General features: G+C 50.1%; 2 protein-coding genes across 6 annotated transcripts; one reads left to right on the forward strand and one right to left on the reverse strand.

The window, feature by feature from the left end:
* Nucleotides 1-1,042: 1,042 nt before the first annotated feature.
* On the reverse strand, nt 1,043-6,465 carry LOC101005180 (apolipoprotein L2-like). Its single transcript, XM_031656337.1, is given in 3 exon segments — nt 1,043-1,906; nt 1,908-2,018; nt 5,092-6,465. Coding segments are annotated over 3 exon segments (1,062 nt in total). The 5' UTR covers nt 5,283-6,465; the 3' UTR covers nt 1,043-1,146.
* A 9,014-nt stretch (nt 6,466-15,479) lies between these two features.
* Nucleotides 15,480-26,353, forward strand: LOC101005530 (apolipoprotein L2-like). 5 transcript variants are annotated; one of them, XM_031656338.1, is made up of 5 exons: nt 15,480-15,715; nt 15,929-16,006; nt 19,988-20,076; nt 21,747-21,873; nt 25,006-26,353. In XM_031656338.1, exons 3-5 carry the CDS (start codon nt 20,067-20,069, stop codon nt 25,865-25,867), a joined length of 999 nt encoding a protein of 332 aa, XP_031512198.1. In that variant the 5' UTR covers nt 15,480-15,715; nt 15,929-16,006; nt 19,988-20,066; the 3' UTR covers nt 25,868-26,353. The 5 variants fall into 5 exon arrangements, with proteins under 5 accessions (XP_031512198.1, XP_021777199.2, XP_009215488.2 ...); XM_021921507.2 differs by having other exon boundaries at nt 15,480-16,006; XM_009217224.4 differs by lacking the exons at nt 15,480-15,715; nt 15,929-16,006 and adding an exon at nt 16,016-18,091.
* Nucleotides 26,354-26,872: the final 519 nt, after the last annotated feature.

Below are 26,872 nucleotides of genomic sequence, written 5' to 3' on the forward strand. Positions count from 1 at the left end.
GGTAGTGGGGTAGGCTATTAGGACTCACACAGGTCCTCCTGCGTGGCAGAACAGCAGCTCTGCGCTCGAGTGCCTGCTTCTTTCATTAATTTTCTGACTGTTTGTATGGGGTAGGCGTGGGACTGTTTTTCATTGATTGGTTTCTCCAGATGCCTCTGGGAAGTTCAGGCTCAAAGCACCCGCTCCTCAGCTGGGGACCATGGCCATGGCCCACCTCCTGCCCTTCAGGGTTGAAGCAGGGGACATACACCCTTTAGTAACCTAGAGAGGACCGTCACACAACAACCACCCCAACAACCATCATCAAGAAGCCACTGGCTGACTGAGATACACGCTGGGAAGGACAAGGGAGAGAGGATGCTGGAAAGACAGAGTGACCATCACCAGGGAAAGACTTCATTTTTGGAAGGACGTCAAACCTGGGGGTGGGTCTGTAGTGGGGCCGCTGTTTCTTCTCCTGTATCCAACAGTTCTAACTCTTTGACTTTCTGCGTTTTTGGTTCTTTTCCTGGCCTCATTGCTGGTTCCTGCACACCTCCCCTCTATTCCTCCCCCAATATATTCTTCAGTCTAAAGTAAACTGCTTCTTCCCATTCCCCGCACTCTCCAGTCCCCTTTCCTTCTTTATTCCTGGCTCCAGTGTTCCTGCCTTCTCCTTGGTGCACTTGCCATCTGCATTAACCCCTCCCCTGCTGTGCTCAGCTGCAGATATGCCAAAGTCACTAACACTCAGTTCCATAAACTTTACCTCACCCTGTTTATCCACCTAATACGATGTTTGCATTTTGGCTGGCGTGGTGGCTAACACCTGTAATCCCAGCACTTTGAGAGTCCAAGGCAGGCGGACCATGAGGTCAAGAGATCGAGACCATCCTGGCCAACATGGTGAAACCCCATCTCTACTAAAAATACAAAAAGTAGCTGGGTATGGTGGCGCTTGCCTGTAGTCCCAGTTACTCGGGAGGCTGAGGCAGGAGAATGGCTTGAACCTCGGAGGCGGAGCTTGCAGTGAGCCGAGAGCGTGCCACTGCACTCCAGCCTGGTGATAGAGCGAGACTCCATCTCAAAAAAAAAAAAAAAAAAAGTTTGCATTTTGTCCTGGCCTGTGCCAGGCACACTTCCCCTGGTGGCTGCCCTGCTCTGGGGTCACAGTTCTTGGTCCGCCTGCAGAATCTCCTGGATCTTGGTGAGAATGTTGAGCTTCCCCTCCAGCTCCTGAGCTCGCTTCTTCAGCTCCTCAGCTAACTCTGACTTTGCCCCCTCTTGCAAGTGCTTTGACTCGTATACAAGGCTGACCACATCCAGCACAAGCAAGATGCCTCCAGTGGCCACACCCAGAGCCTTGTTTCCTCTGCTTATTTCCAGGGCGGGGATTTCAGTAACTCTCTCCACCTCTTCATCGCTTTCAGCTGAGATTCCAATGATCTCAAGGGGTCTGGCAGATGGTACCAATTGAGAGTTGGCTCTGGCTTCTCTGATGGCACGGATGTCCTTCCCAATGCCTTGTATGACTTGGTAAGAATTGTCAGCTAAGGAAAGAAAGTTGGGTGTGTTCTCACTCATTAATTCCTTCATCACTTTCGCTACATCAGGGTCTCTTTGGTCTAAGTTTCCGGCTTGGCGTTGTACTGACAACTTCTTTGCTTGTTCCACAATACTGCTGGTAATCCCGGTCACAGTGGCCACTATTCCTGTCCCCATCCCAGTTTCTGAGAGCACAAGGCTGACTCCATCTGTGAGGGGTGCCAGACCCAGGCTGAGGGGGGTCAGGATGTCAGAGATAACGCCGGCAGTGCTGGACACCACATTGGTGATGGTGGTGCCTCTGTGGACCTGCTCAACCCCGTCTGCAAGGATATAGAGCTTTATTATGTGATCCTGAAGGTCCCTTTTCAAGAGAGGAAACTTTCAAAAACCACTTTCTGTGCTGCTGGTCTTTATCTTGCCAGTTTTTGTCCTTCCTGATCACGTGTTCTGCAAGCTTGTTCAGAGCTTCACGGAACTCATCTGCCTCATCCCTGCACAAGGAAAGATTAAAGGATTAAGAAATGCAGTTTCCCTGTGAAATGAGCTCCATGCGATCTCTATCCTGTGTAAATTGCAGAGCTTTCACTATCATCAAATAGAAACAAATTTTACAAATGAAGAGAGTTTAAGCTCAAATATGTTTTGTTCATCATAGATACCCCTCAGTACTTATTCCATATGGAAATAAATATCTTAAAGGCATCTCAGATGCTCTTTCATGGTAGGTGTTTGATAAAGATGCCTCCTCACTCAAGGGCAGGTCAACACCGTGACTGCCAAAGTGTTTGGAGAGGGGAAAACTCTGTAGATGAACAAAGAACAGTGAGAGTGGGATAAAGACACCTTATTCCCAGGATGACAGCAAAGTGAATCATGAACTTTTCCCAAAGAGAGACCTTCCCTTTGTCCTCAGCTCCTGGGTCCAGGCTCTTGGAGTGTCCTGCCTGGTAGGAACATCTTTATTTCCCTGATGATTTGGCCATGGGACAGTATAGCAATATGACGGATGATGGAGTTTGGCGCTATTTGGTGTCTTTTCTGACCTGCAGAGGACATGTGTACTAAAGTGGTTAGACCTCAGGGAGGGACTGGAGACTCCAGGTCAGCCATGAGGGCAGCTTGTGATCCAGCCCCAGCAAATACTCTGAACACTAAGGCATGGGTTGAGAAAGACTTTCTGTTTGATCAAACTCCAGCTGGGCTCTTCTGAGCCTCTTCACTAGGCGCCGACCTTGGCCTTTCACACCCACCCACTGCTTTCTGGTCCTACACCGCCCAGTTCAGCAAGAATCGCCCTGTCAGTTTAGGGAGCATCCTCCCTGCTTGCTGTCTGAGCACTCTTTGCTATCTGATCATGCTCCTCACTCCCACCATTGATGGGTGAGTGTCTGATCTGCCTTTAGCCTGAATCCTGTTAGGCCAGTTTGGCAGGAACATCCCACTCTGGTGTCTCCTGTTAGAACTGTTCCATCTCCTGCCCCTCACCCTGGTGTTGGCTGTGACTCCCTCTCTGTCTTTACTGTATTTGGAGCTGGGCTCAGTCTCCCTTCCCTGTAACAACCATCCTGAATAAAGGCTTCCTTCCTGATTAATGTGATTCACAGGAATGTTTCCTTAACTGGGTGAGCTTCCCTGGTTGGCAATACCCCATGTGTCTTGTCCCACATTGACACAGCAGATCACAGCATCCTGAGGACAATGAAGCTTCACACCTGAAGCCCTCCCAGACTCTGCCCTGTGTGTCTCTTCCTTAGGCTGATTTTAATCTGTGTTCTTTCTGTGTGGTAAGCCACAATCGTGCAATAGCACTTTTTAGTGAGTTATATGAATCCTTCTAGTGAATTATAAAATCTAAGGACGATTTTAGGAATCCCCATTAATTTGCAGGTGGTGTCAAAGGTAAGGTACCCTCAGACATTGCCGTCTGGCTACCTCTGAGTACTTTGAATTCAAATAAAACCAAACCTCAGAGAGACAGGAGATCACTTTGCCTGGCGTCTGCTCCCTTCCAAGGCCTCACGCCCTTTCACTTTCTGGCTGAAGGCTACTGGGTCCGGGCACTGCCCAGTTGACTGGAGTGGGAGATCTGGGTATTCATTCTGGCTCCACATGGACTCTCCAGCCACCTTACCGCCTGCTGACCTACCCCCTGCACCCCCAACCTTCCAGGTCTCACTCGCAGATGTCACCAGCCTGACTGATGCCTTAGCAGTGACAGCTTCACCTGTGCGCACGACAAGGCCGTGTGCAATTTTATGGAACCTCTAGAAGACTCAGGACACTTTCAGAACCATCTATATAAATTGTTAATGCTGAAAAGACCTGAATTTGGACAAGAGGGTAGAGGAAGTGTTTCCCTTCTTGGTTAGCGATTTATCAGTCTACTCAGTACCCCTGAAATTACACAAATTGGCAGCAACTCATTCTACTATGGAAATGGTCACTAAGGCATACTGCTTGCCATTGTCAGGGGTTTCTCTGTGTAGAAGAGAAGAAGGTCTCAAACGGTAGCCCGGAACTTGCCAGTTCCCAGGCAGAGTGTGAGACACACAGGCAACCATGACCTTCTATGTCCATGAGTGTTGGGATCATCTAGACAGGGAAGAAATATCCTTCTCCCACTCACATGTCCTCTGCAAGTTCATGACCTCCTTAAGTTTCAAGCCCTTGGTTCCTCTCTTGCCACACCCTAGTCCCAGCCCTGGTGCCCCAAACTTCCCACTTGTTCTACAACCAAGGCTGACTCTTTCTCCATCCTGACTCCTGGCTCTGGTCTCCCTGGGCCTTTGGGCAGGATCTTGGTCTTGGTTCCCCACCTTTGACCTGGAGTTCACTCTAAGGCCTTCACTATACTCCTATCACATTGAATTGCTATTCCTATGGGCTGATGACAGTTTCCAGTCTGCATGACATAAGCCTAGAGCCCAGGGACTGGGCACAGACAGAACCGGAAAGAGACCCAGCGCTGTGCAACTCCACTCCAGCCTCTCAGCATCCTGGACCAGCAGAAAGGTCTTGCCGTGTTTATGGAATTCTTCAGATGAGAAAAAGGGCCCCAGCCAGCATCCCCAGGAACACGCATTGGTTAGGTCAAGATTTTTCTGACTTGTCCTAAAGGAAGTCCTGCTGAGCTCCCATCTTCAGGAAGAAGACCCTTAACCCTGTTCTATTTCCACCAGGGTTGTTAGATATTAATGTTAACTGTGCACCTACTATGTGTTAGTCATTATGCTAAGCACTTTACATGCATGATCTCATTTTTCTCACAATAAAACTTCATGGATGAAGAAAGGCTGAAAGTGAGAAAGTAACTCACAAAGTTCCCATGACCAGCAGATGACAGAAATGACCCTGTCCCTGTGGGCTTCTTGTCCCCTCAGCCTGAGGCTACTCACTGCCAGCGAAGGACAGGGAGGAAATGTTCCTCCTGGAGTGCCGAGGTCATCCTCACGCCCAGCAGAGGGTGCTGCCTGGAGGAGGTGTGTCTGTCAGGGAAAGCTAGCCCAGGGGACATCTGGGTGGCATCACTGGGGCGTCCAATGGAGGTAAACCCATGGAGGTTACCTGGTTAGTTCAGCAGTAGCCACGAATTCATTCCAGGCTTCATCATTAGTCAGCAGGAGTATCAGACTCTGTGTGCTCACTTTGTCCTGGAAATATTTAATGGCATCCTCAATAAAGATGCTGCTCTCTAGTTGGAAAGAAGAAAGGATAAGGTTGGAGGAAAGTGTGGGAGTGCATAACAGCCATTGCATAAAAGGTGGTTACATGTTAATTTTCCTGGACAGCTGTGGTGTGGGATATGTTTGATGGAATCATCAGTGCTATCAAGGGAATTGTGTATCCCCAAAATTCATATGCTGAAGCCCTCAACTCAGGTAACTACATTAGGAGATCTGGTCTTTAAGGAGGCAATTAAGACTGAATGAGATCACAAACGTAGGGCTCTAATTCTATTAGAGGGCTAGTGTCCTATTATAAGAAGAGAAAGAGACACAAGAAGGCCACGTGAGCACACAGCACAAAGGCAGCCTCCACAAGCCAGCAAGAGAGTCCTCCCCAGACTCCAACCCTGCTGGCACCTTCACCTTGGACTTCTTGCCTCTGGATCTGTGAGAAAAGAAAAGCCAGATGTTGAAGTCACCCAGCCTGTGATATTTTACCATGGTAGCCTGAGAACACTGAAACACCAGGGGAGTGCCACAGTGCTTTGGGGAGGAATGAATCCCTTTCAGCTCAGCACCAACACAAAGTGAGCCTTCCAGGCCAAGGAAGTGGAAACATCCCAGTGATCACTTCTATCTGCCACATGCCTGTTGGGTGTCAAACACTTTATACCCCTGTCTTCAAAATGTGAGTTTCAACACATCATTGGGTTATGAAATCATTGGTTCAAGAGCAGCATGTTAAAAAGAAAATCAATTTGAAAATATCAGAGCGTACCAAGCATAGCAGGGGTGAGTATTGCTTTTGTGAGTTATTTCAAATACATATCCCTTAAGGTAAATTCCTGGAATCCAGATGTGTTTAGGCATTCCGAATTTTCACTATTTTAGAAAGGACATGGGGTGCATATGGTATATTCCTGACCATTCCCAGCAGAGGCTGGACTGCTCCCTGTAATCAAACCCATGCATGTTTCAACAGTGAAACAAGCAAATATTCACATTAAATGTAAAAAATAATGGTAGGCCTATAAAGAACTCAAATCAGTACAGAGCAGGATTACTCTCAAAGTCAGCTACCCCCAAAATATGTGGTTTGCAGGGATCTGGAAATTATGGAATGGCAGATAAGGAACTTGGGACCGGTATGTATTTGTGTGTGCACTGAGACACGATGTAAAATTGTTCCTTGCTGTGGACACAAAAGAGACCTCCTTCTTTTTTTTTTTTGAGACGGAGGCTCGCTCTTTCGCCCAGGCTGGAGTGCAGTGGCACGATCTTGGCTCACTGCAAGCTCCGCCTCCTGGGTTCACGCCATTCTCCTGCCTCCGCTTCCCAAGTAGCTGGGACTACAGGCACCCGCCACTACGCCCAGCTATTTTTTTTTTTTTTTTTTTTTAGTAGAGATGGGGTTTCACCGTGTCAGCCAGGATAGTCTCAATCTCCTGACTTCGTGATCCACCCGCCTCAGCCTCCCAAAGTGCTGGGATTATAGGCGTGAACCACCGCGCCCGGCCACCTCATTCTTAATTCACAGAAGAAGAAAGTAAAATCCAGAGAGTGAGAGCTGCCCAAAACCATCAAGCAGGAAGCTCAGGATTTGATTCCAAGGCCAACGTTTCTTTGACATTGCTCCTTCAACTCCTTAACATTAAAACTCCTTATGTTTTAAAAATGCCCGTGGTTTCTGCATTCTCCCTTATAGCTTACCTGTGGGTGTATTTAAAGGTTAAAAATAATTTCTCAAACTCCACAGCATTGAGTACAACTACCATGCAAAGGGGCATGCTAGTCTTGGGCACTCTCAGATGGGCAGTGGAGGAGGTTCTTTGACGGGGCACGGGGGCGAGACCCTCAGCGCTGATCCTTGAGACACCTCCATGTCGCCTCTGTCCTCTGCAGGCTGGTCTCAGGGTACACGGCTTCCCACTGTCACCTCTGAACCCAGCTGGGCCTGTTATTAAATCACAGATTATCTTTGTTTTGCGGGGAGAGTTTTCCCTCGGTCCCCCAGCCCAGCCCTTCCTAAGGATTCCGGGGTGGGCTGAGAGCTCTCTGCTTCTAATCTTCCCCGCCCTCCCCTGGTCTTGGACAGGACTCAGCACAGGCCAGTTTGCTGTCCAGAGCGGTTCCTGAGCAGAGCTGACTTGGTTGCCACTGCAACTCTGTAAGGGGAGAAAGCCGTCCTGAGGAAATGGGGCTTAGGGAAATGAACGCAGTGCTGACTCGGCTGAGCGAGGGCCTGTCTTGTTTTTTCTTTTTCCTTCTTCACCAAAAGGAGGAAGGAAACCCAGGGTTGGATGGAGGGAACCTCCAGCACTAAATGTGTGTATTTCTTGATGGGGTGGGGCTGGTGGATATAAAAGCAAAATTAAAACAAAATCCAGCCCTGAAACAGTCCTGGGCAAACAATACCTACGAGGCCTTGAGAACGGCTGTCACCCCCCTTAAACTGCAAGCTGTGGGAAACTGAACTGGGATCATATCAGATGGGCGCTTCTGTTAGACACAAACAAAACTTAACCTCGGCCAGTCACGAGCAGCCAGCTGACAGCGGGCCATGCTGAGATGGGAATACTGGGAGGTCACAGAGGAAACAAGAACTCCAGGCAGCAGGTTCACATGACGGACACAGAAGGAGCTGCTGAAACCAGCTGCAGGGACAGGGGGAGGCGACGGGCCCACAGGACCCTGACAAACAGGAAGTGGCCAATCCGGCTAAGACCAGTAAGATCTAACTCAGTGCTGGGTCGGACTCACGTTTCGCCTCACACTCAATCATACCCTCCTTGTCTCACTAAACCCCACCCCCACCCGCGCCACAGCAGTTCCATGTATGCCCATGTTTGGTACAAAACTGCGTGTTACCCACCCCATTCAAGTTCCAGGAAATTCCCACCTCTTCCCGAAATGTGGCCTTGCTCCACCCCTTGTTTATTTATTTATTTATTTATTTATTTATTTATTTTTATTTATTTATTTTTTTGAGACGGAGTCTCGCGCTGCTGTATGCCCAGGCTGGAGTGCAGTGGCGCGATCTTGGCTGCTGCAAGCTCCGCCTCCCAGGTTCACGCCATTCTCTGCCTCAGCCTCCCGTGGCGGACTACAGGCGCCCGCCACCACGCCCGGCTAGTTTTTGTATTTTAGTAGAGACGGGGTTTCACCATGTTAGCCAGGATGGTCTCGATCTCTGACCTCGTGATCCACCCGCCTCGGCCTCCCAAAGAGATGCTGGGATTACAGGCAGGCCACCGCGCCCAGCCCCACCCTTAATTTAATAAAGGCAGCAAGGCAGAAACCCCAAACCACACTGGGCCCGACTGGCTCTTCTGGGACCATGCCTCCCACCCCGAGCCTGCGCTTCCGCTTTGCAATCAAAGCTGATTTGCTTTTGCTTTTGGCAGACAACCTTTCTCTCTCTTCGATGTAAAAACCTGGGCCAAGGCCCCAAAGGTCCGGTCTCACCTGCATTCGGAGACCTCGCTGCAGCTTCCTCTGCCCTTACTTCCACAGCAAGGAAAAGTGCACTTGTCCTGTTGGGGTATGAGGAGAAGATAATCAGAGAAGGGGCAGCCGTCTGATCATTACAGAAAACTAGAGTCCATTACCTGGGAATAGAGATGGGAAAAGGTTCTGACAATGACCTGGGCGCAGGAGCATGTGTGATAACTGGTTGATGATAGCCAGTGTGTGTTGCGTGTCTGTGATGTGCAGGGGCTCCTTACACGTGTCTCATTCGATGATCACACACAGCCCGGGAGATGGGTACCACCTTCCCTTTTCAAACAGAGGAATCCACAAAAGTTAGGAACACGCGTGTTTTTCACAACAGTGCTAGAGCCAGGACGTCTGCTTCAACCCCACGTCTTCCAATGGCTCTACTCCCTTCAATATACTATACTGAGTCATGTATACGCTCATGAGGGAAATGACTCCTCATTGCAAATCCGTGTCTCACCTCTGTGCTCGCTCTTCGTCTGGGTGAATTCACTGCTGCAGCGGACAGCCTGTCCCATCCTTCTCCTAAGGTCCTCTGTCACACAAGACCTGGATCTGCAGATGCCGGCGCAGCCTGCTGTGGCTGCAGGCCCTCCTGTGGTGCTGCCTGTCCCCTCTGCTGTCCCACCTGGCTGATGTGGACCTTAGGGTGTTTCATTCTTCATATAAATTATGCTACAAAAGAACGTCCTCCTTCGTAAAACTTTATACATTTGATTTTATTTCCCTAAAGATATTTGTAGGAGTAGAATGACTAGGTCAGAGGCTATCAACATCTCGAAATGTTTATACCTAGAGCCACTGCATGCAAGTTGTACCAATTCACACTCGAACTAGCAGTACATGAAGATGCCCATTCTTTCAGTCTCACTGGCTCTCAGTAGTCTCTTCTTTAGGACAAACAAACAAACAAACAAAAAACCATATGCACAACATGTAAATTTGAGAACTAAATATACTTGTTACCAATACCAATTAGTACAAAATTTAAAGCACAAAGGTAGCAGTTGGGATCAGCGGAAGGCACTGGGCAGAGGAGAAAGGGATTAATATCGTCATTTTTTTAAGGGAAGTTAAAAATACTTTAAGGTACAAAACTGAGGGCATGAGAAAGTTGTAAGTAAATTGTTTACAGCTACAAAGTTGCTAATGGAAGACATAAAACTGGTGATACAATGTTAGGAAAAGGTGGAGAGGAGAGATGGAGGGTACAAATAAGATGAAAATGACTAATAATGATACTATAAATAATAATAACACGGCTTCAGGCCCATCGCAGTCACATAGGGGCGGCTCCAGGCATTACCATTTCTCTTTTCTCACCATGTGTCTCTGCTCACTTCCTGGCACACCCACTTCCAGCAGCTGGTCTTTGTTTGCAGCCTTTATTTTAACAGCTCAGTGGTTTCCGGGCCCCCTGATGGGGTTCCATCCTCCAGCTCTCATACAAAAGCCCCCTCCTCAAAAGCCACTCGCCTCCCTCTTTCCCCTTCCTGCCTTTGTCTCAGGGTTCAGACACACAGATGTCTGTCTTCTGGGACCCCATGCAGCAAGGGTAAAAGGGGGACCCAGTCCTGGGCAGCAGTTCACCAGGGCAGTATGCAGTGGGGCGTCTGGGCACTTCTTGCTGTAAGGGACAGGGGTGACAGGAGAGGGGGTTCCCTTCCCCTTGTTCCTGCTTTGCTCACTGTATGACCCCCTGGGCCAGGACAGCCATTTCAACACCATCTCATGAGCCATGAGGACACAGGAGGACCAGAAGAGAGCAGAGGAGCAGGAGGGCAGAGAGAGGTGGGGCCTCAGACTCGCCCAACACTTATGAGGAGCTGCACCCAGGATCCCATCCTCCTTGGTCATTGTTGGACTGGCTCAGACCCTGACCTGGGGCCTCTGCTGAATACCGAGGCTGGATATTGCCCCTCAGGCTTGACTAGGACACAGCAGGTCCTCCCTGGGCGAGTCTGCTGGTTGGTCTATTCCGGGAAATGGCTTTGGTTCCTAGAAGAAGCCCAGATGGCCCTGGTCCAGCCCAAGCCCTCCCCAATTGTGCAGCCCAGACAGAGAGCCCTCCCTCCTGCCTCAGGGCTCTGAGCCAAGCTCAGCAGATGCAGAGGACAAAGACTCTCAGCAAAGAGGCTCCCTCCATGTCATGGGCTCCAGGGCCTCCTCCTTGGGCAGGAAAAGAGGAGTTGAGACGTGTGCTCCTCCTGAGAAATCACCATTTTCATTTCATTTTTGAGAAATGGTTTTGCTCTGTCGCCCAGGCTCCGGGCTTTGGTGCCATCATAGCTTGTTGCAGCCTAGAGCTCCTGGGCTCAAGTGATCCTCCTCCTTCAACTTTCTGAGTAACTGGGACTACAGGTGCATGCCACCATGCTGGGCTAATTTGTTCATTTTTGATTTCATAGACACAGCGTCTCCTGTGTTGCCCAGGCTGTCTTGAACTCCTGGCCTCAAGTGATCCTCCCGTTTCTGCCTCCCACAGCACTGGGGTTACAGGCTTCAGCATCTCTTTTTGGTGAAGAACAAATAAGACCGTGACTCAGATTTCACAGAAATTTCCCCCCTGATTTCTTGTCTTTTGGCAGCTCTATCAGGATTTCAAGAGGGGAAAATCTCAGGCTGAGAGCGGAGGTGACTTGCCCAGAGTCACACAGCTCTTGGAGGGCAGAGGGGAGGCCAACATCTGGCCTTGTGACTCTGATATTGAAGCAAAAATGGGTGATTTTAGTAATCCAAAAATGTCCGGGTTTGATTCTACTTCTACAAACACAGAGATCTAAGCTCACACTCCTGTGGTTATGATCACAGTTCCACAGTGTGGCTTTTGAATCTCATGATTGCAAAGCTGGCATCACGCCACAGGCACCATTCTGCAAGGCGCCCTGCTCACTCCCCTGTCTCAACCATGTTTCCCATGAGGGACACAGCACAGCCTGTTTCTTCTCCATCCCCCCAGAGGTCTGAATAGAGGGACAGCGGTGAGGGCCAGAGACGTGGAGTCCTATGACTCCTGACGCTGGACCCTCGGCAAGTCACCCCCCTCCCGGGGCCTCAGTTTCCCCACAGGGCCTGGCACAAGGTGGTGCTCAGACTCAGGGTTGATGAGATGACCTCTGAGTTCCTTGTACCTGAAAAAAAATCTGTTGTCCCCATTGGGCCTCAGCAGCAGCACCCTGGGGCCCTACTGGGTGTGGCCAGGCCATAAGGACAGGCCGGACTCCGGGTCACGTCCCCACCTCCACCTTCTCTGATTCCTTCAAATTTCCCAAAGAGACAGACATCCCCAACACAAACCTTCCTTCTGGGGTCACCCAGCCGTGTCTCAGCAGTCCAAACACAGTTGAGCCCAGAGAGTTTTGTGAACCCATCTGAGCTGTTTCCCCCACCCTGTATAGTTTAAGGGCATAGCAGGAGGGGGGAAACATCAGACTCAAGTCTGGGTGCAAATCCAGGCTCTGACACTACTTTCCTGTCTGATCTGAACCAGTTACCTAACCTCTCTGAGCTTATCTACAAAAGCTGTGAGAATAAGGAGATGGGGGCAGGTCAACTGTCACCAACTTACCAAGGAAACTTCCCCTGACAGAGAGACTGAGCAAGATCCAGCTGTTCTGAGCTGTGTGGATCCCACCTACAGTTATGAGTCTGTGTAATAACCAGACACGTCCTCCGGCCTCCCAGACATACCCAGGAATTCAAAAGGGAAAGTGAAAGTCACAACTTCCCAGCAGCTCGTGATCAAGCACAGCAAACAGGCTACTCCCCAGCACCATCTTTAGTCCAGCCCTGCCCTTCTTGCTGCTGCACTTAGAGGAGCAGCCTGAGACCAGACATCCAGATTCCTCTCATCCAACCCACCTGCCTCGCATCCTCAGGGTTGGGAGTCTGCAGTGGTCTCAGGAAGAAAGACCTGCCACTGACAGACTGTGAGACCCTCCAGATTACTCCCCGTCCTCCCGTGCACCCACACTCCCCAGATGCCTGCCTTCCTCCCGCCCATGCCATCAGCATAAGTGCAATCTCCCACACATGCCGTGTGGATGCTTATTGTATATTTATTGTAATGCTGTTGGGGTTATTTTGGTTATGTTTTTGAGACAGGGTCTCAGTCTGTCACCAAGACTGAAGTGCACTGCCACAATCATAGCACGTGGCAGCTTCAGACCTCTGGGCTTAAGCCATCCTCACACCTCAGGGTTCTATAGGCATGAGCCAATAGAACCAGGCATAGCTGGTTCTATAGGCATGAGACAACAACCTAGCTAATTAAAAAAATATATAAATATTAGAGATGGGATCTTACTGTATTGACTGGGCTACTCTTGAACTCCAGGCCTCAAGCGATCCTCCCACCTTGGCATGAGCCACCGTACCAGGCCTGCTCTTGTTGAAGGCCATGCCTTGTGTCTTCTAGATATTTGCTTATGTGGGATCTTCTGCCAGGAGCACCTGCTTCCACCACCTGGAAAAATCACGCTCATCCTTCAATGACAAAATCAGGCATTGCCTCCTTTCAGAGAAGCCCCAGCATCCTCCCCAGCAGAGGCCGCCGCCCCATGTTCCACTCTCGAGGCACACTGGGTGGAGGGACTAGAGACCACTGCTCACCACACTTCCATGGCTAAGAAGTCAGGCAACCAGATTGCTGTTGGACTTTTGTGCTTTGCCCCAGGCAGAAGGGCCTCAGAGGCAGCTAAACCACAAAAGCCAACCTGACCCTTCCATGGAAGCCTATTTCATCCTCAGCAAACATCTCTGGGGGCATCGTGGCCACCTCCCCCCACCCATACACACACACACACACACACACACACCCCTAGTTTGTGAGGCAGGAACAGAAAGGTGAGGCAGGACAGAATAACCCTATTTCCAGGAAGGAGAAGACAACAGCTAATACCACTGCTCACCACATCCTGACTAAGCAGAGGTCCTCAGTCTCTCCACATGACAACTTCACTGCTAGCATAATCAGTATTTGAGAAAACAGCACACTAAACAAAACTACAACCAATTACACAGGGACTGCACAACACATTTTGCAATACATTCCATTTGCAAATACTTCTCCATTTGATTGAGTTTCATAGTCATCCCCTCAATGGGCCGGGATTATGATCTGATTTTGCAGATGAGGAAACTGAGGCAAGGGGAGAGGAAGTCTGGGACACGTCTCAGTCAGTTTACAGGTTTTCTCTGCCAAGGTTGAGGATGCACCCAGGAAAAAGGCACACAAGTCACAGGAGGATCTGGGGCCCACTCATTTTTCACAGAGGGTTGTGAGGGCTTCAGTATTTAAATGTGTAAAGTCAAGCAGCAGTAGGAGGAGGAAAGGAAAAACGACAGGATAGGTAATGAGGTGAGTGGTCACATTCCTGTGAGGCTTTGATTAGCCCTCCCTGAATCCACAGGTTCTCTATGAAAGGAGGGGGTAGAGGAACAGTCAATTATTCATTCGTCTCATGCACAGTTAATCTACATTTTCTATAAGATAAAAATAAACATAGAGTGGAGGAAGTAGGCGTATGTGTATTTTTCTGAGGATGGGCAGAAGTCTTGCTCTTTGCCACATACCAGTCAAGGTAAGTTGCTAATTTACATTGCCACCATGAAATTACACAAAATCTGCCTCAGGGTAAAAATTTTGGGGACCCAGAAGGAATTTCTTTGTGAGCAATTTGTGAAGGAGGCCACCTGGGGAATATGTTGTCTTTTGTGTTTGCAAATATCTGCTTAGAAACAAAAACAAAGGCAGGTTTTGGAGTGGCTCCATTTCCAAGCTCAACTGTTTCCAGTGAGTTTGGGGTCCCAAGATTTGACTTTCCTTTCACATTTTCTCCTTGTTCACATATATATACACACACAGATATATAGATATGTAGATATAGATATACATTTCCTTTCACGTTTTCTCCTTGTTCATATATATATACACACATAGACATATAGATATATAGATATACATTTCCTTTCACGTTTTCTCCTTGTTCTTCAACTATATATATATATATATACGTGTGTGTGTGTGTGTGTGTGTATATATATATGTTTTTTTTTTTTTGAGACTCTGTCACCAGGCTGGAGTGCAGTGGTGTGATCTCGGCTCACTGCAACCTCCACTTCCTGGGTTCAAGTGATTCTCCTGCCTCAGCCTCCCAAGTAGCTAGGACTACAGGCACGCACCACCACACCCAGCTAATTTTGTAAACTGTAAAAGTAGAAGCAGAAGTGGGAAGAGCCCTGTAAATGTTCTCATTTATTAGTAGGAGCTAAGCTATGAAGACACAAAGTCATAAGAAGGACACAATGGGCTGGGTGTGGTGGCTCACATCTGTAACCCCAGTGCTTTGGGAGGCCAAGCAGGTGGATCACTTGAGGTCAGGAGTTCCAGGCCAGCCTAGCCAACATGGTGAAACCCCATCTCTACTAAAAATACAAAAAATTAGCTGGGTGTAGTGGTGGACACCTGTAATCCCAGCAACTCAGAGGCTGAGGTGGGAGGATGGCTTGAGCCCCAGGGTTTGAAGCTGCGGTGAGCTATGATGGGGCCACTGCTCTCCAGCCTGGGTTACAGAGAGAGACTCTGTATCAAAAACTTAACAAAAAATAACCCCAGCAGCATTGCAATAAATATGCAATAAGCATCTACCCAGCACATATGGGAGACTGTGCTAATGCTGATGGCATGTGTGGGAGTAAGGCAGGCATCTGAGGTGTGTGGGGGCACGGAAGGACGGGGGGTAATCTGGAGGCTCCCACAGTCAGTCAGTGACAGGTCTTTCTTGAGCTCAGAGAGGTTAGCTAACTAGTTCAGATCAGACAGGAAAGCAGGGGCAGAGCCTGGATTTGCACCCAGGCTTGAGTCTGATTTCTCTCTCCCTCCTGCTGTGCCCTTAAACTGCAGAGAGGGAGGGGGAAGCGGCTCAGATGGGTTCAAAAAACTCCCTGGGCTCAACGCTAGTTCTGACTGCCTGAGACATGGGCAGGTGACACAAGAGACCCTGAACCCTGAGGATGCGAGGCAGGTGGGTTGGAAGAGAGGGAGCTGAATGTCTGGTCTGGGGCTGCTTCTCTAAGTGCAGCAGCAAGAAGGCTGGACTTGGACTGCAAATGGTGCTGGCGAGCAGCCTGTTTGCTGTGCTTGATGACAAGCTGCTGGGAAGTTGTGACTTTCACTTTCCCTTTCAAATTCCTGGGTATATCTGGGAGGCCGGAGAATGTGTCTGGTTATTACACAGGTGCACAGCTGGAGGTGGGATCCACACAGCTCAGAACAGCTGGATCTTGCTCCGTCTCTGTCAGAGGAAGATTCCTTGGTAAGTTGGGGATGGTGTGACCTCTCCCAATCTCCTTATTCTCACAATAGCTGCAGGAGGGAAGGATCATTCACCTTATGTAGATAAGCTCAGAAAGATTAGGTAACTGGCTCAGATCAGACAGGAAAGCAGTGGCAGAGCCTGGATTTGCACCCAGGCTTGAGTCTGATTGCTCCCTCCCTCCTGCTGTGCCCTTAAAGAGAGGTGGGAAAAGCAGCTCAGATGGGTTCACAAAGCTCCCTGGGCTAAGCTCTGGTTCTGACTGCCTGAGACATGGCCAGGTGACCCCAGAAGAAAGGTGGGTGTTGGAGGTGCCCATCTCTTTGGGAAATTTGGAGGAATCAAAGAAGGTGGAGGAGGGGAGGTGACCCGGAGCCCGGGGTGTCTTTGTGGCCTGGCCACACCCAGGCTGGCCAGAGGATGCTGCTGCTGAGGCCCAATGGGGACAATATATTTCTTTTGATATAACAAGGAACCCAGAGGTTGTCTCACCCACCCTGAGTCGGAACACCTACTTGTGGCAGGCCCTGTGGGGAAACTGAGGCCCTGGGAGGGGACTTGCTGAGGGTCCCATGTCAGGAGGCTGAGCAGGTGGCTCATAGGACTTCATGTCTCTGGTCCTCACCTCTGTCCCTCTGTTCAGACCTCTGGGGGGATGGAGAAGAAACAGGTTGTGCTGTGTCCCTAATGGGAAACATGGCTGAGACAGGGGAAGTGAGAAGGTCGCATTGTAGAACGGTGTCTGTGGCATGATGCCAGCTTTGCAATCATGAGATTCAAAAACCACACTGGAATTGTGAGTATAAGTACAGGAGTGACAGCTTAGATCTCTGTTTGTAGAAGCAGCATCAAACCTGGAGACTTGTGGATTATTGAAATCACTCCTTTTTGCTTCAGTATCACAGTCACAAGGGCAGATGTTGGCCTCCCATCCACCCTCCAAGAGCTGTGTGACTCTGGGCAAGTCACCTCCTCTGCCAGCCTGAGATTTTCCCCTCTTGAAAACCTGATAGAGCTGCCAAAATACCTGAAATCAGGGGGGAAATTTCTGTGAAATCTGAGTCATGGTCTTATTTGTTCTTCACCAAAAAGAGATGCCCATCAAGATAGAAAGAAAAATTAAATTCAATTCCTCAGCTGAAAGTGAAACCGAAGCTGGGCCATGTCATCCAAAGGCTGGCTGCTTTTAGTTCAAGTAAATGCCTCCTGCACCTGGGATTTCCTCCAGGCTGTGCCAGGGAGGGTGGAGGGCATCCCAGTCAGTCGTAGGGGATGCAGCTGGGAACACAACAGGGTCCCCGTTGGATGCTCAGTCTAAAGGGGAGACAGAGGCCCAAAGAGCCACACACAGGTAGAGCTGCCTCCGGAAAGCAGAGTGCTCAGGGAGCCTGAGGAGGATTGGGGGATGGCACAGGGACCAGGTAGCTTTGGCTGGGTCTCTGAGGACGGGTGACTTGCGCATGGTGGGGACAGTGGGGGAGGCATTCCAGGGCGAGGGAGCAGCTGAGCGAAGGCCTGAGGCTGGGGATGGGAGGAGTAGATGGGTCCAGGAGGCATTGAAGCAGGGCGTCAGTGGGTGCCTGGACCCAAGGTGACTGTGGCGACAGGGAGTGGTGAGTGTAATGTAAATGGGGAGCCGAGCAAGGAGACCCGAGGCAGATGAGAACATAGGTAGCCTTTACTGGGCTCGCAGGCGAGGTTCACCGGTCCTCTAGGGGGAGGGCCAAGGTATCAGGGGCCTTTTATAGGGCGAGGTAGGTGGGGTTTGTAGATTTTGGTTTTCCTGAGTTAGGTTTTGATTTCTGGGGAATGACCTGACCAGGAGCTTGCGCAGAGCGGGGGTTCTTTGGCGGGCGTGGGCTTTTTTCACGCGCTGAGAGTCTTAGCAGGAAGTGAAGGGTGGGAAGTCCTAACAAAGGGCCTGCCATGCCGGGTGATACCGCCATGTTAGATCTAGATTCCGGCCTAACAGTGAGGAAGGTGGGAGCCAGAGCATCAGAGGGCCTGTGTGCCCCGCTACGGGGTTTGAACTTGACCCTGGCTTTTCATCGAAGATCCTCAGAAGGGTGCAGTGCCACGGCTGAGGTCTGTAATCCAGTGCTGTGGGATGCAGAGGTGGGAGGATCACCTGAGGCCAGGAGTTCAAGACAGCCTGGGCAACACAGGAGATGCTGTCTCTCTGAAATTAAAAATTAACAAATTAGTCCTGCGTGGTGGTGTGTGCCTGTAGTCCCAGCTACTCGGAAGACTGAGGCAGGAGGATCACTTGAGCCCAGGGGCTCTAGGCTGCAGTGAGCTATGATAGCCCTAAAGCTCTCCAGCCTGGGTGATGGAGCAAGACAGTTTCTCAAAACTAAAACAGAAAATGACGATTTCTCAGGAAATCATTTCGACTCCTCTCTCCCTGCCCAAGGAGGATGCCCTACACCCACTTGGAGGGAGATGCTCTGCTGAGAGTCTCTGTCCTCTGCATCTGGAGAGCTTGGCTCAGAGCTGAGGTGGGAAGGAGGGCTCCCCTTCCAGGTCTCTCAGTTGGGCAGGGCTTGGGCTGGGCCAGGCGCCTTTGGGGTGTCTTCCAGGAACAAAATCCCTTCCCGGAATTGACCAACCTGCAGGCTCACCCATGGAGTACACACTGTGTCCTAGTCCAGCCTGAGGGGCAGTATCTGGCCTCAACCGCCCAGCAGAGGCTCCAGACAGGGGTGGGAGCCAGGCCAACAAGGACCAAGGAGGATGGGATCCTGGGTGCAGCTCCTCACAAGTATCGGGCGTGTCCGAGGCCCCAGCTCTCTCTGCCCTGGGCTACATACCAGGAGCAAGACCTTGTCTTAAAGAATAAAGGTGTGTTTTTGTTTTGTTTTGTTTTGTTTTGTTTTTCTTAAAGAAAAGACTACTGAGAGCCAGGAAGACTGAAAGAATGGGCATCTTCATGTACTGCTAGTTTGAGTGTGAATTGGTGCAATTTGCATACAGAGTGGCTCTAGGTAGAAAAACTTTTGAGACGTTAATAGCTTCTGACCTAGTCATTCTACTCCTACAAATATCTAAAGGAAATAATCTCAAATGTGGGCAGTTTTATATGAAGGAGGATATTCATTGTAGCATAATTTATATGAAGAATTAGAAGCACCCTAAGGTCCATCAGCCAGGGAGGACAGCAGAGGGGACAGGACAGCACCAGGAGGGCTCGGCAGCCACAGCAGGGGCTGCGCCGGCATCTGGCAGGATCCAGGTCTTTGTGTGACAGAGGACCTTAGAGAAGCGACGGGGACACAGGCTGTCCGCTGCAGCAGCAGTGAATTCACCAAGACGAAGAGTTGAGCACAGAGTGGGAGACACGGATTTGCAATGAGGAGTCATTTCCCATGAGCGTGTATACAAGACTCAATATTGTATATTGAAGGGAGTAGAGCACAGTCATTGAAGACATGGGGTTGAAGCAGACGTCCTGGCTCTAGCACTGTTGTGAAAACACGGGCAGGTTCCCTAACTTTTGTGGATTCCTCTGTGTTTGAATGGGAAGGTGGTACCCATCTCCCGGGCTGTGTGTGGTCATCGAATGAGACACGTGTAAGGAGCCCTGCACATCACAGACACGCAATACACACTGGCTATCATCAACCAGTTATCACACATGTTCCCAGGCCCAGGTCATTGTCAGAACCTTCTTCCCCATCTCTATTCCTGTGTATGGACTCCATAGTTTCTGTAAGGATCAGATGGCTGCCCCTTCTCGGATTATCTTCTCCTCATACCCCAACAGGACAAGAGGACCCTGCCTTGGTGTGAGAGTGAGGGCAGAGGGAGCTGGAACGAGGGGAGTTTTTGTAAACTTTAGCTGGCAGGGCCCCAGGAGATAGAGAAACACTTTGGACATTTGCTACTACCACAGAGGGCTCTGTAAAGACCCAGCCCCTCCAGCCTCCCTCTGCACACAGGTGGCTTATGTTCGATCCCACAATTTGTTTTCTCCTCCTCTAGGGTTAAGAAAAACCTTCCAGTCTGAACAGTGACTGGAGAGCTCCAAGGAAAGCCCCTTGGTAACCCGGCCGCTGGCACCATGAACCCAGGTAGGCTCACTCCCTCTTCCCCGGCTGGTTCCTACGTGTACCTAGAATGGAGGGTGGTGCCTCCACAGCTGAGTGAGCCCCAGAGGAACCCAGATGGAGAAGGAGGCCGATGAGTCTGCCCTGAGCTCAAGAGAGGTCACGTGGAGTCCCCGGACTCAGGGGTCTCTGAGGGCATCTGTGTCCTGACTTCTCCTCAGGAGGGCACGGCCCAGGTGCCAACTTCCTCCCTACCCTGGCACCTACCAAATGACTCAAGTGGGGCAGGACAGCCATGAGGAAGTGGAACCAGCAGGGGAGGGGAATGGGGGAAGAGCAGGGTCCAGGAGGAGGGGAGGGGTGGGAGAGGAGGTTGACCTGTTGCCCTGATCTCTCACCTCCCACTCTGCTCCTGGCTGACCCTGGGTTGTTTCCAGCAGAGGCCAGTCCCCTCCCTCCAGCTCTTGCTCTGCACCAGCCCCTCTGCTCCGAGTGGCCCTGTGAGAATGTATCGTGCTTGACCCAGCTTCCAACTTGACTGGACCTCGGTCTGGCCTTTGCCACATCTCTTCTGTGTGACCTGGCGCTCCTTACCTCCCCTCTCCTGCACGAGAATAATGTTTCCCTACGTTTTCATGGGGATCAAATATTACAAGGGTACCTGGCCTGGCCAGAGCCTGCCACACAGTAGGGCCTCTCTAAGGGTTAGTTTCCATCACTTCTACCTGTCCCTGTTGATTCCAGGTGGAAGCCACCCAGTCCGCCAAGCTGTGTTAGGGCAGCTGCCCTGCCCTGCCCATCACAAGCACCTGCTGACCAGGGATGACTGCCCTGGGCAGGGCCTCATTCCCATGATCTCAGATACCCCTTGTCAAAGAAAAATCTGAGGCACAGTAACATTTATTTGAGTAAGAATTCATGAATTGAGAAAACCAAACTGGAGGAGGCTTCATGCTCTGGTGAAAAAATGTGGAAGACAATGATGATCAGGTGAATATGAAACTGCAAGAAGGATATTATTTGGTTGCAGTTACAAAATTGCCTGTTTTGGTTTACCTTTTTGGAAAATTCCTGGTCACATTGGTGCCGGTGGGTTTACGAAAGTCTCCAAATCCACGTGAGACCAGACCTTAGCCTTGTCCTGGTTTTTGACTCCTTTGAGAGAAACAATTTGAGTCAAAGAAAAAGCAAATCAGTTTTTATTGCAAAGCGGAAGCACAGGCTTAGGGGTGGGAGTGCAGGCGGACTCAGAAGAGCCAGTCGGACACAGTGGGGTTTGGGGTTTCTGTCTTTGATGGTTTACTAAATTAAGGGGTTGGAGTCTGGGGAGGGCTCTCTTGCTAGCTTGAGGAGGCTGCCTTTGTGCTGTGTGCTCACCTGGTCTTCTTGTGTATCTTTCTCTTCTTACAATAGGACACTAGACCTCTAATAGGATTAGAGCCCTACCTTTGTGATCTCATTCAGTCTTAAATGTTTCCTTAAAGGCCCAATCTCCAAATATAGGCACTTGAGTTTAGGGCTTCAGTATATGAATTTTGGGGGCCCACAATCCCTCTATAGCACTGATGACTCCATCAAAGATGTCCCACTTCACAGCTGTGCAGGAAAAATTAACATGTTACCAACTTACACGCAATGGTTGTTACGCTCCCCTACACTTTTCTCCAACCTTATCCTTTCTTCTTTCCAACTAGAGAGTAGCACCTTTATTGAGGATTCCCTTAAGTATTTCCAAGACCGAGTGAGCAGAGAGAATCTGCTACAACTGCTGACTGACGGTAGAGCCTGGAACGAATTCCTGGTTGCTGCTGGACTGTCCAGGTAACCTCCACTGGCTTACCTCCGTGGGGAACCCCGGTGATGCCACCCAGATCTCCCTTGGGCTAGTTTTCCCTGATATGCACACCTCCTCCAGGCAGGCCCCTCTGCTGGGCTTGAGGATGACCTTCTCAGCAGTCCAGGAAGAGTATTTCCTCCATGTCCTTCGCTGGCAGTGAGTAGCCTCAGGCTGAGGGGACAGGAAGCCCACAAGGACAGGGTCACTTCTGCCATCTGCTAGTGATGGGAACTTTGCAAGTTACTTTCTCACTTTCAGCCTTTCTTCATCCATGGAGTCTGATTGTGAGAAAAATGAGAGCATGCATGTAAAGTGCTTAGCATAATGACTGACACATAGTAGGTGCACAGTTAACGTTAACATCTAACAACCTTAGTGAAAATAGACCAGGATTAAGGGTCTTCTTCTTGAAGATGGGAGCCCAGCAGGACTTCCTTTGGGACAAGTCAGAAAAATCCTGACCTAACCAATGCGTGTTCCTGGGGATGCTGGCTGGGACCATTTCTTCTCATCTGAGGAATTCCATAAACACAGCAGGACCCTTCTGCTGGTCCAGGATGCTGAGAGGCTGGAGTGGACTTGGACAGCACTGGGTTTCCTCCCAGCTCTGTCTGTGCCTTGTCCCTGGGCTCTAAGCTTATGTCATGGAGACTGGGAACTGTCATCTGTCCAATAGAAATAGCAAGTCAATGTCATAGGAGTGTGGGGAAGGCCTTAGAGTGAACTCCAGGTCAAATGTGGGGAACCAAGACCAAGATCCTGCCCAAAGGCCAAGAGAGACCAGGACCAGTGTCAGAGCCTGGGGTCAGGATGCAGCAAGAGTCAACCTTGTTTTTGTAGGACAAGTAGGAAGGCTGGAGCACCAGGGCTGGGACTAGGGTGTGGCAAGAGAGGCACCAAGGGCTTGAAACTTAAGGGGGTCATGAACTTGCAGAGGACATGTGAGTGGGAGAGGAATATTTCTTCTCTGTCGGGATGATCCCAACACTCATGGACATAGAGGGTCATGGCTGCCTGTGTCTCTCACACCCTGCCTGGGAACTGGCAAGTTCTGGGCTACCCTTTGGGATCTTCTTCTCTTCTACACAAAGAAGCCCCTGACAATGGCAAGCAGTATGCCTTAGTGACCATCTCCATAGTAGAATGAGTTGCTGCCAATTTATGTAATTTCAAGGGTACTGAGTAGACTGACAAGTCCCCAACCAAGAAGGAAAACACTTCTTCTAACATCTTGTCCAAATTAAGGTCTTTTCAGCATTAGAAATTTATATAGATGGTTCTGAAAGTGTCCTGAGTCTTCTAGAGGTTCCATAAAATTGCACACGGCCTTGGCGTACACACAGGTGAAGCTGTCACTGCTAAGGCATCAGTTAGGCTGGTGACATCTGCAAGTGAGACCTGGAAGGTTGGGGGTGCAGGGGGTAGGTCAGGAGGCGGCAAGGTGCCTGGAGAGTCCATGTGGAGCCAGAATGAATACCCAGATCTCCCACTCCAGTTAACTGGGGCAGTGCCCGGACCCAGTAGCCTTCAGCCAGAAAGTGAAAGGGCGTGAGGCCTTGGAAGGGAGCAGACGCCAGGCAAAGTGATCTCCTGTCTCTCTGAGGTTTGGTTTTATTTGAATTCAAAGTACTCAGAGGTAGCCAGACGGCAATGTCTGAGGGCACCTTACCTTTGACACCACCTGCAAATTAATGGGGATTCCTAAAATCATCTTTAGATTTTATAATTCACTAGAAGGATTCATATAACTCACTAAAAACTGCTATTTCATGATGTGGCTTATCACAGGGAAAGAACACAGATTAAAATCAGCCTAAGGAAGAGACACACAGGGCACCGTCTGGGAGGGTTTCAGGTGTGAAGCTTCATTGTCCTCAGGACGCTGTGATCTCCTGTGTCAATGTGGGACAAAATACATGGGGTGCTGCCAACCAGGGAAGCTCACCCAGTTAAGGAAACATTCCTGTGAATCACATGAAATCAGGAAGGAAGCCTTTATTCAGGACGGTTGTTACAGGGGAGGGAGACTGAGCCCAGCTCCAAATACAGTAAAGACAGAGAGGGAGTCACAGCCAACACCAGGGTGAGGGGCAGGAGATGGAACAGTTCTGACAGGAGACACCAGAGTAGGGGGTTCCTGCTAAACTGGCCTAACAGGATTCTTGCTAAAGGCAGGTCAGACACTCACCCATCAATTTTGGGGGTGAGGAGCATGATCAGATAGCAAAGAGTGCTCAGACAGCAAGCAGGGAGGACCCTCCCTAAACTGATTTGGAGCGATTCTTGCTGAGCTGGGGCGGTGCAAGTCCAGAAAGCAGTGGGTGGGTGTGGAAGGCCAAGGTCGGCGCCTAGTGGAGAAGAAGCTCAGAAGCGCCCCGCTGGAGGCAGCTGGGAGTCAGGAGAAGTCTTTCTCAACCCATGTCTTAGTGTCCAACAGAGAATATTTGCTGGGGGTTGGATCTGGCTGCCCTCACTTGGTGACTGACCTGTAGTCTCCAGCCCCTCCCTGAGGTCTCACACCTTTAGTCCCCAAGGTCCTCTGGAAGTCAGAAGACACCAAATGGCCAGAAACCCCATCATCCATCACATTTGCTACACTGTCCCTTGGCCAAATCACCAGGCAAAGAAAGATGTTCCTACCAGGCAGGACACTCAGGAGCCTGGAGATCACTTCCCAGGAGCTGAGAGAGGGACAGGAAGGCCTCTCTTTGGGAAAGTTCATGCTTCACTTTGCTGCCATCCTGGAAATAAGGTGTCTTTGTCCCACTCTCACGATGCTTTGTTCATCTGCAGAGTTTTCCCCTCTCCAAACATTTTGGCGATCCGCGATTGTTGACCTGCCCATGAGTGAGGAGGCACTTTATCAAACACCTACCCGCGAAGAGCATCTGGGGTATTTTAAGATATTTATTTCAAATATGGAATAGAGTACTGAGGGTATCTATGATGAACAAAGCATGTTTGAGTTTGGAAGAAAATTCTTTCCATTTGTAAAATTTGTTTCTATTTGATTGATAGTGAAAGCTCCGCACTTTACACAGGATAAAGATCGCATGGAGCTCATTTCACAGACAGGGAAACTGCATTTCTTAATCCTTTAACCTTTCTTTGTGCAGGGATGAGGCAGATGTGCTCCGTAAAGCTCTGAACAAGCTTGTAAGTCACATGGTCACGAAGGACAAAAACCGCCATGATAAAGACCAGCAGCACAGGGAGTGGTTTTTGAAAGAGTTTCCTCGCTTGAAAAAGGAGCTTGAGGATCACATAAAGATGCTCCGTTCCCTCGCAAACCAGGTTCAGCGGGTCCACAGAGGCACCACCATTACCAATGTGGTGGCCAACTCTATTAGCACTACCTCTGGTGCCCTGAGCCTCCTTGGCCTGGGTCTGGCACCCTTCTCTGAAGGACTCAGTCTTTTGCTCATGGGCACTGGAGCGGGTCTAGGAGCAGCATCTGCTGTGACTGGGATTACCAGCAGTGTCGTGGAACTAGTAAAGCAATTGCAGGCACGAAACCAAGCTCGCAGCTTGGACCAAAGCAGCACCGATGCAGTGAAGGTGGTGAAGGAGTTTGTGGGTGGGAACACACCCAACTTTCTTACCTTAGTTGACAGTTATTCCACCTTCACACAACGCATTGGGAGGGACATCCGTGCCATCAGACAAGGCAGAGTCAACCCTCAGTTAGGAGCATATGGCCCACCCCCCCAGGTCATTGGGCGAATCTCAGTTGAAGGTGGTGAACAGGTTGAGAGGGTTGCTGAAGGCCCCGCCCTGGCAATGAGCAGAGGAGCCATGACCGTGGGTGCAGCCACTGGAGCCATCTTGCTTCTGCTGGATGTGGTCAACACTGTGTATGAGACAAAGCACTTGCTTCAGGGGGCAAAGTCAGAGTTAGCTGAGGAGCTGAAGAAACAAGCTCAGGACCTGGAGGGGAAGCTCAACGTTCTCATCAAGATCCATGAGATGTTGCAGTAGGGCCAAGACCAGTGACCCCAGAGCAGATCAGCCACCAGGGAAAGTGTGCCTGGCACAGGCCAGGACAAAATGCAGACATTTTATTAGGGGCATAAGGAGGGCAAGGTATAATTTATGGAAGTGAGTGAGTGTTAGTGACTTTGGCATTTCTGTAGCTGAGCACAGCAGGGGAGTGGTTAATGCAGATGGTAAGTGCACCAAGGAGAAGGCAGGAACACTGGAGCCAGGAATAAGGAAGGAAAGGGGACTGGAGAGTGTGGGGAATGGGAAGAAGCAGTTTACTTTAGACTGAAGAATATATTGGGGCAGGAATAGAGGGGAGGTGTGCAGGAACCAGCAATGAGAAGGCCAGGAAAAGAACCGAAAATGCAGAAAGTCAAAGAGTTAGAACTGTTGGATACAGGAGAAGAAACAGCGGCCCCGCTACAGACCCACCCCCAGGTTTGACGTCCTTCCAAGAATGAAGTCTTTCCCTGGTGATGGTCACTCTGTCTTTCCAGCATCCTCTCTCCCTTGTCCTTCCGGGGCTGTGTCTTGACCAGCCAGTGGCCTTGATGATGGTTGTTGGGGTGAACATTTGTGTGGTGAGACCCCTCTAGGTTACTAAGAGTGTATGTCCTCTGCTTGAACCCTGAAGGGCAGGTGGTGGAGCCATGGCCCGCGGTCCCCAGCTGAGGAGCAGGTGTCCCTGAGCTCAAACTTCCCAGAGGTATCTGAGGGCAATCAATGAAAACAGTCCCATCCCTCTCACCCGATAAGTAAACAGTTAGAAAATTAAGCGTGAAAGCAGCTTAGCACTGGGAGGAGGCATGAATCTCTAGAGCTGTCCCTGCCACAGCCAAGACGACCTGTGTAAAGTCCTAATAAGCTCACCTACTCCACCAAAGCTGGACTTGTTGAGTCAATTCTTTGGTCTCACAGCTCCTTCAAGCTTTAGGGGCCATCAGTCTCAAGTTTTTTCATGTGGTGGTGATGGTGGTTGTAATGACGCTTAAGTGCATTAGG

Source organism: Papio anubis, chromosome 16 (assembly GCF_008728515.1).
Source record: "Papio anubis isolate 15944 chromosome 16, Panubis1.0, whole genome shotgun sequence".
Classification (NCBI taxonomy): Eukaryota; Metazoa; Chordata; class Mammalia; order Primates; family Cercopithecidae; genus Papio; species Papio anubis.

What these genes read in the sequence shown, in the direction of transcription:
- LOC101005530 (XM_021921507.2), top strand. An exon ending in GTTGCTGCTGGACTGTCCAG is followed by an intron (nt 21,874 to 25,005) that starts GTAACCTCCACT and finishes TTCTTTGTGCAG; the next exon opens with GGATGAGGCAGATGTGCTCC.